Source organism: Bubalus kerabau, chromosome 4 (genome assembly GCF_029407905.1).
Source record: "Bubalus kerabau isolate K-KA32 ecotype Philippines breed swamp buffalo chromosome 4, PCC_UOA_SB_1v2, whole genome shotgun sequence".
NCBI lineage: Eukaryota > Metazoa > Chordata > Mammalia > Artiodactyla > Bovidae > Bubalus > Bubalus kerabau.
The window spans coordinates 35,297,957-35,314,519 of NC_073627.1; the positions used below are offsets into that span (position 1 = coordinate 35,297,957).

A 16,563-nucleotide genomic window follows, 5' to 3' on the forward strand; every position below is an offset into this window, starting at 1 on the left:
TGGAAACACGGGATCTTGACCACAGGAACCCCAGGGAAGTTCCCCTTTTATATTTTTTAAGTCTTGATTTTATTCAAGTACAACATGCCTACAAAAAAATTACCCAAACCCTAAGTGTACAGCTTAGGAATTTTCAGACTATGAACACAGCCCCTCAGATCAAGGCATCTCATCTCCATCTGTCTATCTTTGCTATAAAACAAATTCAGGTGGATTTTAATTCCTCCATATATTGCAATAATCTGTTTGCAGGTCTATTCCCCTCTTATGAACCGTCAATTATTTCTCTATAGCATGAACTGTCCTCTGTACCTCCCAGCATTGAAAACAATCATAGGCATATAGAACTCCCCAACACACACATACATATATATATATATATATATATATGTTTATATATATACATATATACACATACACACGTATGTTTATACAAGTATATGCACACAGATTGCCTGACTGAGCCCTGGCATCTCTCACTTCTCAAGCCTGTCCAGGGTCCTGAGGAATGAGCCCTGATATGCATTAAGAAAAGGCAACCAGGAAACCAATGCAGACTAGGAAAAAATTGCCAGAGTGAAGGCAGAAACTGAAAGCAACAGGCACGGCAATGGACCAGACCCATTCTGGGTGTGGTACACAGTCACCTCCTATATTCTTTCTTTCATTCATTATTTTTGGCTCTCCTGGGTTCTCATTGCTGTTCGCAGGCTTTCTCTAGTTGCAGTGCATGGGCTTCTCACTGTGGTGGCTTCTCTTGCTATAGAGCATGGGCTCTAGGCACACAGGCATCAGTAACTGCAGCAGTCGGTCAGTAGCTGCAGCATAGGGCCTCATTAGTTGTAGCCCACGGGCCCTAGCGCATGCAGGCTTAATCACTAAAGAGAACAGAGCCATTTTCTCAGAGTCTGTTACTAAGCTGCGGTATCTTATTCTCCCAACAGTCCTGCAAGATGAGACGATTGTGCCCACTTTACAGATGAGGAGACTGAGGCTCCAAGAGCTGGAAGCACTTGCAAGAGGAACAGCCCCAAACTGCCCTTTCGCATAGTTCATGTCACACCTTCAAGTCGTTCATCTGTTCTGTTTAACAGATTTTCTGTGTTTTTTCACCTCCAACCAGAAAGTTCTCTTGCTGCCACCAGAGTCTGAGCTACCTGGAAGCTACCTGATAGGAGAGTTAGGACGTGAGGGTGGGGATGCTTGTGCTGAAATCCCAGGTCCCAATCCCTAAGGTCCATCCCTGAACTGCGGAGGAACCTCTACTAGAGAGGCACCCAGGAGAGCTTTAAAAGGCTTGGCAGGGACTCTGAAATCAGACCCGGCCAGCATGTGTTCCTGAATATCAGCAGAGACACTATATTTACCCTGAAAGCCCTTTAGTGCACTGACAGCTATAAATAGCCATTAGGGCCCAAGCAAGTGGCCTTAACGCATGGCTTTCCTTCCAAAAATGCAGGCACATTTTAATTAAAATCGTAATTAACCTCTGGGAGGGCAGGTCCCCGGATTCCATCTGCTTCTGAAAACACTGTGAGTAATTCCCTCGTCATGACCATTTGGGGATTAGCATGCAGCCAGGAGCTCTGGAAGCAGCACTCAGGGGGTTTGCACAGAGCCTGGCTCCTGGAGAGGAGGCTCCGGGCTCAGGGCTTGAATGTGCCCTGCAGCCTCGGGCCTCCTCTGCCTTGGGTTCCGAGTCCCTTTGTCAAGCGAGTTCCTTTTCCCCGTTTTTCCCAGAACAAGATGGGGGTCACTGCCGTGCTCATGCTGCCCCTGCTGCTCTTAGGAATCAGTGGTCTCCTCTTCATCTACCAGGAGGTGTCCCGGCTGTGGTCCAAGTCAGTCGTGCAGAACAAGGTGGTGGTCATCACCGACGCCATCTCAGGACTGGGCAAGGGTAAGCAAGCTTCGGGCTTCCCCGACGGCTCAGTGGTAAAGAATCTGCCTGCCAACGCAGGAGACTCTGGTTTAATCCCTGGGTCAGGAAGACCCCCTGGAGAAGGGAATGGCAACCCGCTCCAGTACTCTTGCCTGGAGAATCCCATGGACAGAGGCACCTGGTGGGCTGCAGTCTATGGGGTCACAGAGTCGGACACGATGGAGCACACACAAATGAGCTTCACAGCCTCTTGTGCCCACTTCTGCCCTGAAGGATGAGAGGCCATAGTGTGGGGTGTGGGTGTGCCCTCTGGGCAGGAGGGCATGGGTCAAGGCTGAGTTCTCTCCCAGCATATGTTAATCAGCCAGTGTCTTCTCTCTTGGAGGCTAAAGCTTGCTTGCCTGAGAAATGAGGGGATTGGAATATCTAGGGTTGCAAATGCACAGCCTATAGGCCAAAAGCAGTCTGCAGAAGTGATTTGCTTTGCCTTCAGGGAGTTTCTAGAAATTTTGAAGTTCAAAGCCCTCAACTGGGGCAGTGAACTGGTGATGAGGCCAGACCTGTGAGCTGGGTTCAATTCTTGGCTCCACCAATTACTAACCGGTTTTGATTTCTCTGCCTTGGATTTCTCATCTGAAAGCAAGGATGCTAATACTCTGTGCCTCGTAATGCGGTTGTGATGACTAAATGAATTAAGAAATGGAAACCCCTAGGACAGTGCCTGGCGCTGTCGTGGGCACCTCTCAAATGTTAGCAGCGGCAATAATAATGAACAAATCATGCAGAGAACGCAAACGCCAGCGTGCCACACACCCCATAATCCCTGTTGTCTTACGATTGGCCTGATTCAACCACATCACTTCCCAGTTCTGAAGGCATTTAGAAGTAACTTGAGAAGCTGGGAGTGGGGGTGTGACCTTCAGTAAACTCTTACGGTGGCTTTAACATGCTGCCGACTGCAGTGATTCTGGGTTCAAAGTGCTCCATTTCTCAGGTCCCAGGCAAAAAAAATAGTGAGGGGCATTGAGCGGATGAGGTCAGTTACACATAGCCCACAGCACACACACGGTCCCACAGAACCTGACCAAACCCAGTTTTTAGCACTGGAGAGCAGCAAGGGGGCCAGAGCCAAGCTGTCTCCCAGGGAAACCAGACAGACAGAGATGTCAGGACGTCTAACCTTTGCCCCAAACCCACATAATTCAGCCAAGTCAGGAATGAAGTCACCTTGTACCCACTTGTGTCTGCAGCAAGAATGATCTTCAAAATACTTAACCACTGCACTTAAACTGCTTCAGAGAACACAAACCTTGCCTGTGTTTCATCACCTCTAAGACACACCGTTTTCTTCCTTTAACCATTCCTGAAATTGAGCTGGTGGTGGTGGTTTAGTCGCTAAATGGTGTCCGACTCTTGTGACCCCATGAACTGTAGCCCGCCAGGCTCTTCTGTCCATGGGATTCTCCCAGCAAGAATATTGGAGTGGTTTGCCAGAAATTGAGCTAACTGTCTCTTAATCAATGGTCTCTTACGATGGCCCTGGGCCATCTTTGTGTATTTTAATATCGCTGAAATCAAAAAGTCTCTTTCAGACTAAAGGCCTCTGGTCTGTGAAACACGACCTCCAGGGCTGCCCACACCCAGCGCAGCTGCCGCTGCCACTGAAAATTACACCCCAAACTCGGGGAGACTAGCCATTCTCCCTCCAAATGGTTTCCTTTAGTGAATTCTCTTATTATAAAAACCACATATATTTAAAAGGATCTTTCAAGAAAAAAGAACCGAGGGACTTCCCTGGTGGCCCAGTGGCTAAAACCCTGTAGGTTCTCTTTCTAGGGAACCCAACATAACAAACCGCTGCGTAGGATGACTGTGAGAATAAAATAAGCTAATATGTGTAAACCTCTTTCAATAGCCACTCAAGCAAGTAAACTGTCAAAGTCTGTTAGCTTTTATTGTTTGGTTTGTTGGCTGTGCTGGGTCTTCCTTGCTGCGCATGGGCTTTCTCTAGTTGCAGCAAACGGGGGCTACTTTTCGGTACGTGGGCTACTTTGCAGTGCGTGGGCTTCCCACTGCAGGGCTTCTCTTGTTGCAGAGCACAGGCTCTCGGGCATGCGGGCTTCAGTAGCTGTAGCACGTGGGCTCAGTAATTGTGGTGCATGGGCTTTAGTTGCTCCACTGACTGTTGGACATTCCTGGACCAGGGATCAAACCTGTGTCCCCTGCAATGGCTGGTGGATTTTTATCCATTGCTCCTCCAGGGAAGTCCAGCTTTTATTGTTCTTAAATATCAACGTTATTGCCACATAAAAATATTTGTATCCACCAATCACTGCCCAGTTGAGAACATTGAGCAAACAAGAAATTCATCTAGAATAAAATGAACTAGACAGAAGACAGCTTCACTTTTTTTTTTTTAAATAAAAAGAACCCTAGCTGGGGCATCAACCCACAAGGAAAATGTAGAGGAAACTAGTGACATTTGACCTGAAAAAAAAAAAAAAAAATAGCAACTGTCTCCGATATCCTCAGACTGAGATATACTTAACACTGTGCTTCTGGGGGTCTTATTGGACAGAGTCATCTTTCTGTCCAGTTTAAGAAAGAATATACCAGGATTTCCCTGCTGGTTCAGTGGTTAAGACTCCAGTCTCCCAATGCAGGGGGCACAGGTTCAATCCCTGGTGAGGAAACTAAGATCCCGTATGCCACATAGCCTGGCTAAAAAGAAAGAAAGAGTGTCCCAAAAATCAGAACTGCCCAGTGGAGGAGGGGCTATTTCACACCCCCGTGAGCTGCCCTTCACAGAAGGCAGCCATGCTGAGGCTGGAAACATGAAGAAATTCCAGAGGAGGTTGAATGCAATGCCCTCTAAAGGAACTCATAGCTCTAAGCCTTCTGAATTCTTCGAATCCTCGAATTTGTAACCACCCCACCCCCCATCAGCAGTTTCATCCACTCAGTGCGTCCTGTCCTCCTTCCTTCTTCCCCACAGAGTGTGCTCGGGTGTTCCATACCGGCGGAGCCAGGCTGGTGCTGTGTGGAAAGAACTGGGAGAGGCTTCAGGGTCTATACGATGCCCTGATCAGTGTGGCTGATCCCAGCAAGGTAAGGCCTTCGGACAGCCAGCACGGGCAACCCCTGGGCACCCTTAGTCTTCATGCTTGTCCCAGAGCAGCTCTGCCTGAAATCTGGTGATAGCTTTGGGGAAATGTAATCTTGACACAGCGGACTTGGGGGGTGATTCATTTTGAACCCTCACCACGCCAAAAATTTCTTCTCTAGCCTCTGAGCCCCACCCCATTCTATTTAAGTCAGACTCAGAGGACCCAGAAGATACGGTATGTCATAGACACAGCTCTGTTTATAAATTCTTATGGCTGACTTTTAAAATAATACTTCAAATAATACCTCCTTCAAAGAGGGACTTCCCCGGTGGTCCAGTGGTTAGGACTGAGCGCTGTCGCTGCAGGGGGCCGTGTTCAATCTCTGGTCGGGAAACCAAGATTCCTCAAGCCGCGATGTGCAGCCCCGAGCGTTTTACTTCCGTCCCCGTCCATGAAGTTATATAGGAGGTAAACACATTTCAACGAAGCTGGGGTTTTCAAGGCATGTCTGGATCATTGTTTAAGAAATTGCTTTCAGAGTTCTCTTTAGGATCTGTTTTCTTTTTTTTGCCACTCTACATGGCATGTGGAAGTACCCAACCAAGGACTGGAAACAGAATCTTAACCACTGGACCACCAGGGAAGTGTCAAGAATTTTTTTTTAATTAATCTTTGCCCTTGATGTTGATTTGGATTTTGGATAAAGCCAAAAATAATTCAGAACTAAGTCTGGTATTTGAGGAGATGAAGCAAAAGGATAACACCAAAACCCCAAAGCATGTTTCCTGGGATTTTATCAGGTATTGGTCGTGAAGTAGTAAAAAGGAGGTTCTGAGGTCAACTGTGTGGGAAATACTGAGTTAGAGAAAGCTTCTCTGACTGATTTCTTTACTGCAGGACTTTTCAGAACCTTTGTTATGTAAATATGCATTGTGTTATCTCCAAGAAAAATGTATAGTAGTCTATATTCCCCAAATATATTGAACCGGAGAACATGCTTTTTTAAGGGCATATCTCAGGACTCATGTTTGTGAAACACCAGGATTGTATCTGCCATGTGGAATTATCAATTTTTCCATCTGTACCCCTTCTAAATCATGAAAATCTTGATGACAGCATGTTTAGAGCTGAACACAATGCCTTGCACCTATACAGACGGTGTTCCAAAAAATTTATATCAAGTATATCATTTTGGCCAAAAAACAAATGTGGCTACAAAGTACTGGGCAGATTCTCTTGTGGCTTGGAAGCCAGTCTGAAAGCCATTTCCAAAGAGGAGCTCAGAAATGTTATTAAAAAATGACATCAGAGAATTTATGCACAGCCTCCATTTAGATTTCTCAGTTCTGGCCCCTTGACCAGAAGATCAAACTTTGTAGTGCATGTTAACATGTTGGGAATGTTATTGTTGCCTTGGTCCCCGAGGATGCATGTTCTCCATCAGTTTACCTTCTCCCAGTTATCTCTGCTTCATTTAATCATCTGTTTGTAGTCATTCCACAAGCTCTGAGTTTCAAAAGGGGCAACTCTTAGATGGAAGGGCCCCAAGGTCTGTGAGGATATTCCCACACGTGCCTTGACTTTCTCATTGGTCCAGCAGACATTCACCCCAAAGCTGGTCCTCTTGGATCTCTCAGACATCAGCTGTGTCCAGGATGTGGCCAAAGAGGTCCTGGATTGCTATGGCTGCGTGGACATCCTCATCAACAACGCCAGCATGAAGGTGAAGGGACCTGCCCATAAGATTTCTCTGGAGCTCGACAAAAAGATCATGGATGCCAATTACTTTGGACCCATCATACTGACCAAAGGTCTCGTGAGTTTGACCTTCCCGTGGAATCCTGGGTCACTGGGCTGCTCAAGAGGTCACTGTTATGTCTCCAGATAGTCATCCACTTCTGGATGGAGCCTCGAGTCCTCTTCAGAAAAATCCCTGCTTGTTTGGTGAAAGCTTTCAGCTTTCGACTACAAATGTTGATGAAAGAAAAGGGATTGTGAAAGTCTCTTAGTGGTATATTCCTGCCTGCCTCCTCTGTGCAGTCCCCTTCCCAAACCCTGCCCTTTACTTCCCTTTTCTTACTCACATCCATGGCTCCCCTCCAATCCCATTCCACATCTCTGGACCATTGTCTTCATCCCCTGCAAACCTTCTATTATATCCACCTTGTGGTTGATCTGCTCCTAATAATGACAGTTGGTCCAGTGTTGAAATTCTGTCCTCAGTCATGAAGAAAAGAGTTTATCCCAAACTACAAAAGACCCAGAATACCGTCAGTTCCTTTTCAGAAACAGAAAAGTGTTAGTTGCTCAGTCGTGGCCAACTCTTTGTGACCTCATGGACTGTAGCCCACCAGGCTCCTCTGTCCATGGGATTTTTCAGGCAAGAGTACTGGGGTAGGTAGCCATTTCCTTCTCCAGAGAATCTTCCTGACCCAGGGATCGAACCTGCATCTCCGCTTCTTTAATGTCTGAGCCACTAGGGTAAAATTATGGTCCCTTTGTGGAGATTCTAACAACCAAGTTCAAATGCAGGTCTGAAGCTAGGGTGAGGGTTGTGGAATAGCTAGAGATGACATGGAATAGAACCAAGAGTTAAAGCCCTCCCCCCACCCTAAATAAAGTTTATCAAAGCAGAATCACAAAAGGAAGAATATAAGGATATACATTTAGGGAGCAGGGTACACTGGCAAAGGCTGAGAGAGCAGGATCTTTGAGCTGCCTTCTGTACAGCCAGAATCTCCACGAAAATGGGATTCTGAGAACTGAGACAAATGAAGGCAAAGCAGCATTGGGAGCAGAAAGATGACTCCCAGAGCTTCCAGAGATGAGAGTGCCCCAGAGACCACAGTTTCCTCAGCCCAGTCGCTGTGGACACACCCAGCAGGCCAGCCAAGGTGCGTCCTCCCCTCAACCTCTGAGAGCTCCGATTCCCTGGCAACAAAGTGAGGCATGCTAAGTTGAGTCTTGATTTTTTGTCGTCTCCTGATTCCACCTGTGCTATCATTGCTCCATAGCTTTTTCTAAATTCCCTCACTTGTCAATTAATTCTACTTAAGAGGAACTTTTTTTTTTACCATAAATTAAAAATTCCTTTCCTCTCCATAAATGGAAGAAAACCTGAAATCAAAACAAAGTCTTAAGTTTTCCCAAGACACAGGGCTGAGGTCTTTCCTCTTTTCTTTTTTTTTTTTTTTTTTAAAGATTAGCACATGCAAGAGAGGTTTTAAAGACCCACCTGAACCAACTTTCCTACTGGAGGAATAGGAGAATTGGAAAGGGAGCCAGCTTTCTCACTACTGAAATCAGTGTCACGTCAAGGACATGGACGGGTCATTTAAAATCACCCAGGGTTGGGAACTTCCCTGAAGGCCCAGTGGTTACGACTTCACCTTCCAATGTAAGAGGTGTGGGTTGGATTCCTGGTAGGGGAGCTAAGATCTCACATGCCTAGTGGCCAAAAAAACAAAACAAAACAGAAGCAATACTGTAACAAATTCAGTAACAATTTTAAAAATGGTTCCCATTAAAAAAAAAAAAAAGCTTTAAAAAATATAATAAAATCACCCAGGGTTAGGTCTAGTGGTTAGGACTTCTAACTTCAGCTGCAGGGGGCCTGGGAATTAAGATCCTGCATGACACAAAAATAATAATAAAATAAAATAAAATAACCCAGCAATTCACCAGTCGAGCCCAGCCCACTCCTAGGCAACACTGGATAAAAATGATGGCTGGGATCCAGCCCACCTGTGTCCCACTGTAACCTAGGTAGCAGGGAGGCAAAGGAGCCTGTGGGAGAAGGCAATGGCACCCCACTCCAGTACGCTTGCCTGGAAAATCCCATGGGAGGAGCTTCGTAGGGGGTCCATGGGGTCGCTGAGAGTCAGACACGACTGAGAGGCTTCACTTTCACTTTTCATTTGCGTGCATTGGAGAAGGAAATGGCAACCCACTCCAGTGTTCCTGCCTGGAGAATCCCAGAGATGGGGGAGCCTGGTGGGCTGCCGTCTGTGGGGTCGCACAGAGTTGGACACAACTGAAGTAACTTAGCAGCAGCAAAGGAGCCCGTGTGATGAGGGGTCTGGGGAAGGGGTCTGCTGGCTGCTGACTGACTCCATCTCAGGTTTGTAACCGTGAGTCTTCGTCCTGCGCTTTCCAGCCCTGCTCCCCGACATGATCTCCCGGAGGACCGGACAAATCGTGTTAGTGAACAACATCCAGGGGAAGCTTGGAATCCCCTTCCGCACAGCCTGTAAGTTGCTAAGACAAGTTTCATCTCAGGTTATGTGTCTTATAAGACAAGAGATGTGGTGTCTAGGACGAAGCATATGGTTCCTGGGGGGAGAGGGTCCAGAGATGAAAGCATCCGTTGGCTTTTCTTCCATCCCCTCAGCTCCTACTTTTTTTTAATTTAATTTAATTTTTAAACTTTACAATATTGCATTAGTTTTGCCAAATATCGAAATGAATCCGCCACAGGTATACATGTGTTCCCCATCCTGAACCCTCCTCCCTCCTCCCTCCCCATACCATCCCTCTGGGTCGTCCCAGTGCACCAGCCCCAAGCATCCAGTATCGTGCATCGAACCTGGACTGGCAACTTGTTTCATACATGATATTATACATGTTTCAATGCCATTCTCCCAAATCATCCCACCCTCTCCCTCTCCAACAGAGTCCATAAGACTGATCTATACATCAGTGTCTCTTTTGCTGCCTCGTATACAGGGTTATTGTTACCATCTTTCTAAATTCCATATATATGCGTTAGTATACTGTATTGGTGTTTTTCTTTCTGGCTTACTTCACTCTGTATAATAGGCTCCAGTTTCATCCACCTCATGAGAACTGATTCAAATGTATTCTTTTTAATGGCTGAGTAATACTCCATTGTGTATATGTACCACAGCTTTCTTATCCATTCATCTGCTGATGGACATCTAGGTTGCTTCCATGTCCTGGCTATTATAAACAGTGCTGCTATGAACATTGGGGTACACGTGTCTCTTTCAATTCTGGTTTCCTCAGTGTGTATGCCCAGCAGTGGGATTGCTGGATCATAAGGCAGTTCTATTTTCAGTGTTTTAAGGAATCTCCACACTGTTCTCCATAGTGGCTGTACTAGTTTGCATTCCCACCAACAGTGTAAGAGGGTTCCCTTTTCTCCACACCCTCTCCAGCATTTATTGCTTGTAGACTTTTGGATCACAGCCATTCTGACTGGCGTGAAATGGTACCTCATAGTGGTTTTGATTTGCATTTCTCTGATAATGAGTGATGTTGAGCATCTTTTCATGTGTTTGTTAGCCATCTGTATGTCTTCTTTGGAGAAATGTCTATTTAGTTCTTTGGCCCATTTTTTGATTGGGTCATTTAGTTTTCTGGAGTTGAGCTGTAGGAGTTGCTTGTATATTTTTGAGATTAGTTGTTTGTCAGTTGCTTCATTTGCTATTATTTTCTCCCATTCTGAAGGCTGCCTTTTCACCTTGCTAATAGTTTCCTTTGATGTGCAGAAGCGTTTAAGTTTAATTAGATCCCATTTGTTTATTTTTGCTTTTATTTCCAATATTCAGGGAGGTGGGTCATAGAGGATCCTGCTGTGATGTATGTCAGAGAGTGTTTTGCCTATATTCTCCTCTAGGAGTTTTATAGTTTCTGGTCTTAGGTTTAGATCTTTAATCCATTTTGAGTTTATTTTTGTGTATGCTGTTAGAAAGTGTTCTAGTTTCATTCTTTTACAAGTGGTTGACCAGATTTCCCAGCACCACTTGTTAAAGAGATTGTCTTTAAATCCATTGTATATTCTTGCCTCCTTTGTCAAAGATAAGGTGTCCATATGTGCGTGGATTTATCTCTGGGCTTTCTATTTTGTTCCATTGATCTATATTTCTGTCTTTGTGCCGGTACCATACTGTCTTGATGACTGTGGCTTTGTAGTAGAGCCTGAAGTCAGGTAGGTTGATTCCTCCAGTTCCATTCTTCTTTCTCAAGATAGCTTTGACTATTCGAGGTTTTTTGTATTTCCATACAAATTGTGAAATTATTTGTTCTAGCTCTGTGAAGAATACTGTTGGTAGCTTGATAGGGATTGCATTGAATCTATAAATTGCTTTGGGTAGTATACTCATTTTCACTATATTGATTCTTCCAATCCATGAACATGGTATATTTCTCCATCTACTCAGCTCCTATTTTTGAGTGCCTACAGCACACAGGTGACTGAGAGATAAAGATAAGTCCTTCCCTCAGACCCCAGAAGCTCATCTTGTTCTATGCTCACAGCAGTTATATCTGTTATTTATACACCTGACCATATCCTCACTCTACAAGCCAGGCATCTGAGCCCCAGCACCTGCATTCTTAACCCTGACGGCCTCAGGACCCTGAGAAATCAGTCTTACATGGGGAATCAGGCTTCCCAGAAAGGATACAGGAATTCACACCCGTGTCAGGCATTTTACATAAATTTTCTCACTTGGCAAGAGTGATACTATCCTTAAATGATTAATTAATTAATTACCTCTATTTTATGATTTATTTTTACCAGAAGTGGTATAATATTAATCTTTTTTTAAAAATTATTTAATATTGGAGTATGGAGAAGGCAATGGCACACTACTCCAGTACTCTTGCTTAGAAAATCCCATGGATGGAGGAGCCTGTTAGGCTGCAATCCATGGGGTCGCTAAGAGTCGGATAGGACTGAGCGACTTCACTTTCACTTTTCACTTTCATGCATTGGAGAAGGAAATGGCAGCCCACTCCAGTGTTCTTGCCTGGAGAATCCCAGGGACGGGGGAGCCTGGTGGGCTGCCGTCTATGGGGTCACACAGAGTTGGACACAGTGACTTAACATAACATAGCATGGTTGATTCTGGGATTCCCAGATGGCATTACTGGTAAAGAACCCACTTGCCAATGCAGGAGATGTTAGAGACATGGGTTTGATCCAGGGTTTGGAAGATCCCCTGGATGAGGGCGTAGCAACCCACTCCAGTATTCTGGCCTGGAGAATCCCCATGGACAGAGGAGCCTGGTGGGCTACAGTCCACAGGGATGCAAAGAGTCAGACACGACTAAAGCGACTTAGCACGCATCGCTGGTTTACAACGCTGTGCTAGTTTCACATGTACAGCAAAGTGACTCAATTATACATACACATACATTCATTCTTTTTCAGATTCTTTTCCTATAATGGTTATTATGGAATATTGAATAGAGTTCCCTGTAGGTCCTTATTATCTCTTTTATATATAGTAGTGTGTATATGTCAATCCCAAACTCCCGATTTATCCTTTCCCTCCCCCCTTTCTCCTTTGGTAATCATAAACTTGTTTTCAAAGTCTGTGAGTCTGTTTCTGTTTTGTAAATAAGTTGATTTGTATCATTTTTTTTAGATTCCACATATAAGTGGGATCATATGATATTTGGGAATACCAGACCACCTGACCTGCCTCTTGAGAAATCTGTATGCAGGTCAGGAAGCAACAGTTAGAACTGGACATGGAACAACAGACTGGTTTCAAACAGGAAAGGGAGTACATCAAGGCTATATAGTGTCACCCTGCTTATTTAACATCATGAGAAATGCTGGGCTGGATGAAGCACAAGCTGGAATCAAGATTGCCAGGAGAAATATCATTAACTTCAGACATGCAGATGACACCACCTTTATGGCAGAAAGTGAAGAAAAACTAAAAAACCTCTTGAGGAAAGTGAAAGAGGAAAGTGAAAATGTTGGCTTAAAGCTCAACATTCAGAAAACGAAGATCATGGCATCTGGTCCCATCACTTCATGGCAAATAGATGGGGAAACAGTGGAAACAGTGACAGACTTTGTTTTGGGGGGCTCCAAAATCATTGCAGACAGTGACTGAAGCTATGAAATTAAAAGACGCTTACTCCTTAGAAGAAAAGTTATGACCAACCTACACAGCATATTAAAAAGCAGAGACATTACTTTGCCAACAAAGGCCTGTCTAATCAAGGCTATGGTTTTTCCAGTAGTCATGTATGGATGTGAGAGTTGGACTATAAAGAAAGCTGAGCACCGAAGAATTGATGTTTTTGAACTGTGGTGTTGGAGAAGACTCTTGAGAGTCCCTTGGACTGCAAGGAGATCCAACCAGTCCATCCTAAAGGAAATCAGTCCTGAATATCCATTGGAAGGACTGATGTTGAAGCTGAAACTCCAATACTTTGGCCACCTGATACAAAGAACCAACTTATCTGAAAAGACCCTTATGCTGGAAAAGATTGAAAGGGGGAGGAGAAGGGGACGACAGAGGATGAGATGGTTGGATGGCATCACCGACTCAATGGACATGAGTTTGAGTAGGATCCAGGAGTTGGTGATGGACAGGGAGGCCTGGCATGCTGCAGTCCATGGGGTCACAAAGAGTTGGACACGACTGAGCGGCTGAACTGAACTGATTTGTCTCTGACTTATTTCACTTAGTATGATAATCTCTAGATCCATCTATGTTGTTGTCAACGGCATGATTTTATTCTTTTCGTGGCTGAGTAAGATTCCAGTATGGGGCATCCCAGGTGGCTCAGTGGTCAAGAATCTGCCTGCCAAATGCAGGAGACGTGAGTTCGATCCTTGGGAAGGTGACCTAGGACCTAGAGAAGGAAATGGCAATCAGCTCAAATATTCTTGCCTGGTAAACTCCATGGACAGAAGGACCTGATGGGCTACAGTCTACAGGGTCGCAAAGAGCCAGACAGGACTGAGTCACTGAGTATGCACACACAATAGTCCAGTGTATATATGTACCACATTCTCTTTATCCATTTATCTGTTGATGGGCATTTCAGTTGCTTCCATACCTTGCTTATTATAAATTGGGCTGCAACTGGACATTTTAAAGATGAGAAAACTGAATCTCTAAAGGTAAAAACTGGCCACTTGCCCAAAGTCACATAGTGGAATAGTGGTTAAAGTGGACTGGGTCCCATCTCTGCATCTGTTCACTGCTTCACAAAGGCTCTCTGTCCGCATCTACAAAGTGAGGGGCAAGGCTGGGGACTTTGCGGCCTCACCCAGCAGAGCCTGTAGGGATGTGTGTCTCCAACCCCCTCCCGGTAGGCACAGAGGGATCCGCACCCACCGCCGGGCTGGTTTCTCTTCCAGATGCCGCCTCCAAGCACGCGGCACTCGGCTTCTTCGACTGCCTGCGGGCAGAAGTGGAGGAATATGACGTGGTCGTCAGCACCGTGAGTCCCACCTTCATCTGCTCCTACCACGTTGATCCAGGCCAAGGAAACTGGGAGGCCTCCATATGGAAATGTGAGCTTTCAGAGCACAGCTGGAGGGAACGGAGCTGGGGAGGGCTTGTGGAGGAGTGGGGTACGCCCAGGGTGGCGGGGGGTGGGGTTGGGGTACCGTGAGGGCAGGGTGTTCCTGAAGCGTGAGACTGGGGAGATGGGGTGTCTGCACCCCGCTGGCAGTGGGGAGGGGCCCCAAAACTTCAGTTCCAAGGCACCAGGTAGAGGGTTCAGTTCAGTTCAGTTCAGTTCAGTCGCTCAGTCGTGTCCGACTCTTCGAGACCCCATGAATCGCAGCACACCAGGCCTCCCTGTCCATCACCAACTCCCGGAGTTCACTCAGACTCACGTCCATCGAGTCAGTGATGCCATCCAGCCATCTCATCCTCTGTCGTCCCCTTCTCCTCCTGCCCCCAATCCCTCCCAGCATCAGAGTCTTTTCCAGTGAGTCAACTCTTTGCATGAGGTGGCCAAAGTACTGGAGTTTCAGCTTCAGCATCATTCCCTCCAAAGAAATTCCAGGACTGATCTCCTTCAGAATGGACTGGTTGGATCTCCTTGCAGTCCAAGGGACTCTCAAGAGTCTTCTCCAACACCACAGTTCAAAAGCATCAATTCTTCAGTGCTCAGCCTTCTTCACAGTCCAACTCTGACATCCATACATGACCACAGGAAAAACCATAGCCTTGACTAGATGGACCTTTGTTGGGAAAGTAATGTCTCTGCTTTTGAATATGCTATATAGGGAACCCTCCCTAACTCGCAGCCAGCAGACCAAGGCCAGGCTAGGCTCCATCACTCACAGGCTGTGTGACCTTGGTCCCGGGACTGCCCATCTCTGGGCTTCAGTTTCCCATGTTGAACAGCCAGGATTTGGTTTTGGAGAAACTTCTGCTCCCCTTCAGAGAAGGCAATGGCGACCCACTCCAGTACTCGTGCCTGGAAAATCCCATGGACGGAGGAGCCTGGTAGGCTGCAGTCCATGGGGTGGCTAAGAGTCAGACATGACTGAGTGACTTCACTTTCATGCATTGGAGAAGGAAACGGCAACCCACTCCAGTGTTCTTGCCTGGAGAATCCCAGGGATGGGGGAGCCTGGTGGGCCGCCATCTATGGGGTTGCACAGAGTCGGACACGACTGAAGCGACTTAGCAGCAGCAGCTGCTCCCCTTCCCTAGGTGGCAGCACAGAGGAGAAGCTCAGAGTGTGGCCCAGAGTGACTATTCTGAAACTCTCCTCTGTCTCATATTAAGTATTGGAACAGCAGCAACTCCCTTCACCTGTTTCCCCTTTGGAAAATGAGAGATGATGGTAAAAACCGACCTGGTAGAGTCCTAGAACGGAAGGTTCCAGCTCACAGAGTTTGGAACAGCGACTAGCACATCCCGAGTGCTCTGTAAGTGCACCTGTGATCTCTATTCCAGAATGCTCTATACAGAGCAGCTACCTCACAAGGCTCAATGGTAAAGAATCCACCTGCCAATGCAGGTGGGTTCAATTTCTGGGTGGGGAAGATCCCCTGTAGAAGGAAATGGCAACCCACTCCTGGGAAATCCCATGGCTATAGGAGCCTGTCAAGCCACCCATGAGGTCGCAAGAAAGCCGGATGCCACTTAGTGACTGAACAACAACAAAGACGTGGGCAACCGGTTCCAGGAGGCACTGGACAAGCACAGCCTGGCAACAATCATGAATAGCAGCCCCTTCATATATCTGACACCTTCTTACCTTCTAAGCTCTTTCTCATCCCTTCCACCACTCATAACTACCCTGGGATGTCAAAGTGCCAGAAACTGCACCCACTTTACAGATGCGGAAGCTGAGGCACGGCGGGTAACGTGCCTGCTCATAGCGCATGGCCAGCGGCCAGCATGTGCAGGGTTGGCCCTGAGGCTGGGACCCCTGCACCGCACACCAGTCCCCACCTTGGGGGGCGGGGCTCTGACCACCTCCCCCTTCCGGAGGCTATGAGCCCCGCCCCTTCCTCGGGGGGCTTTTCAGTCTTTTTCAGGAAGCTGACCTATGGGACACACCCTGTGGACGTGGCGGAGGAGGTGATGCGCACGGTGAGACGCAAGAAGCAAGAGGTCTTCCTCGCCAACCCCATCCCCAAGGCCGCTGTGTACATCCGCACCTTGTTCCCCGAGCTCTTTTTCGCCGTGGTGGCCTGTGGGGTGAAGGAGAAACTCAGCGTCCCGGAGGAGGGTTAACTGCCGGGCTTCAAACAGGTCTCCTCGAGGGGAATAAAGGTTTTGCTGGTAGGTGGTGGGTCCTTCCATCTTCTCAACACGGGGGTGGGGATGGGGA

General features: G+C 46.7%; 1 protein-coding gene across 2 annotated transcripts; it reads left to right on the top strand.

Moving 5' to 3' along the window:
• The first annotated feature begins 1,396 nt into the window (after nucleotides 1–1,396).
• On the top strand, nucleotides 1,397–16,547 carry DHRS7C (dehydrogenase/reductase 7C). Of its 2 annotated transcripts, none has more exons than XM_055576540.1 (7): nucleotides 1,397–1,533; nucleotides 1,741–1,900; nucleotides 4,878–4,990; nucleotides 6,587–6,800; nucleotides 9,146–9,238; nucleotides 14,123–14,278; nucleotides 16,258–16,547. In XM_055576540.1, exons 2-7 carry the CDS (start codon nucleotides 1,747–1,749, stop codon nucleotides 16,464–16,466), a joined length of 939 nt encoding a protein of 312 aa, XP_055432515.1. In that variant the 5' UTR covers nucleotides 1,397–1,533; nucleotides 1,741–1,746; the 3' UTR covers nucleotides 16,467–16,547. The 2 variants fall into 2 exon arrangements, with proteins under 2 accessions (XP_055432515.1, XP_055432516.1); XM_055576541.1 differs by having other exon boundaries at nucleotides 6,590–6,800; nucleotides 16,258–16,546.
• Nucleotides 16,548–16,563: the final 16 nt, after the last annotated feature.

What these genes read in the sequence shown, in the direction of transcription:
- DHRS7C (XM_055576540.1), top strand. Translation starts at nt 1,747, where the DNA reads ATGGGGGTCACTGCCGTGCTCATGCTGCCCCTGCTGCTCTTAGGAATC. An exon ending in CATCTCAGGACTGGGCAAGG is followed by an intron (nt 1,901 to 4,877) that starts GTAAGCAAGCTT and finishes TCTTCCCCACAG; the next exon opens with AGTGTGCTCGGGTGTTCCAT. An exon ending in AATCCCCTTCCGCACAGCCT is followed by an intron (nt 9,239 to 14,122) that starts GTAAGTTGCTAA and finishes TTTCTCTTCCAG; the next exon opens with ATGCCGCCTCCAAGCACGCG.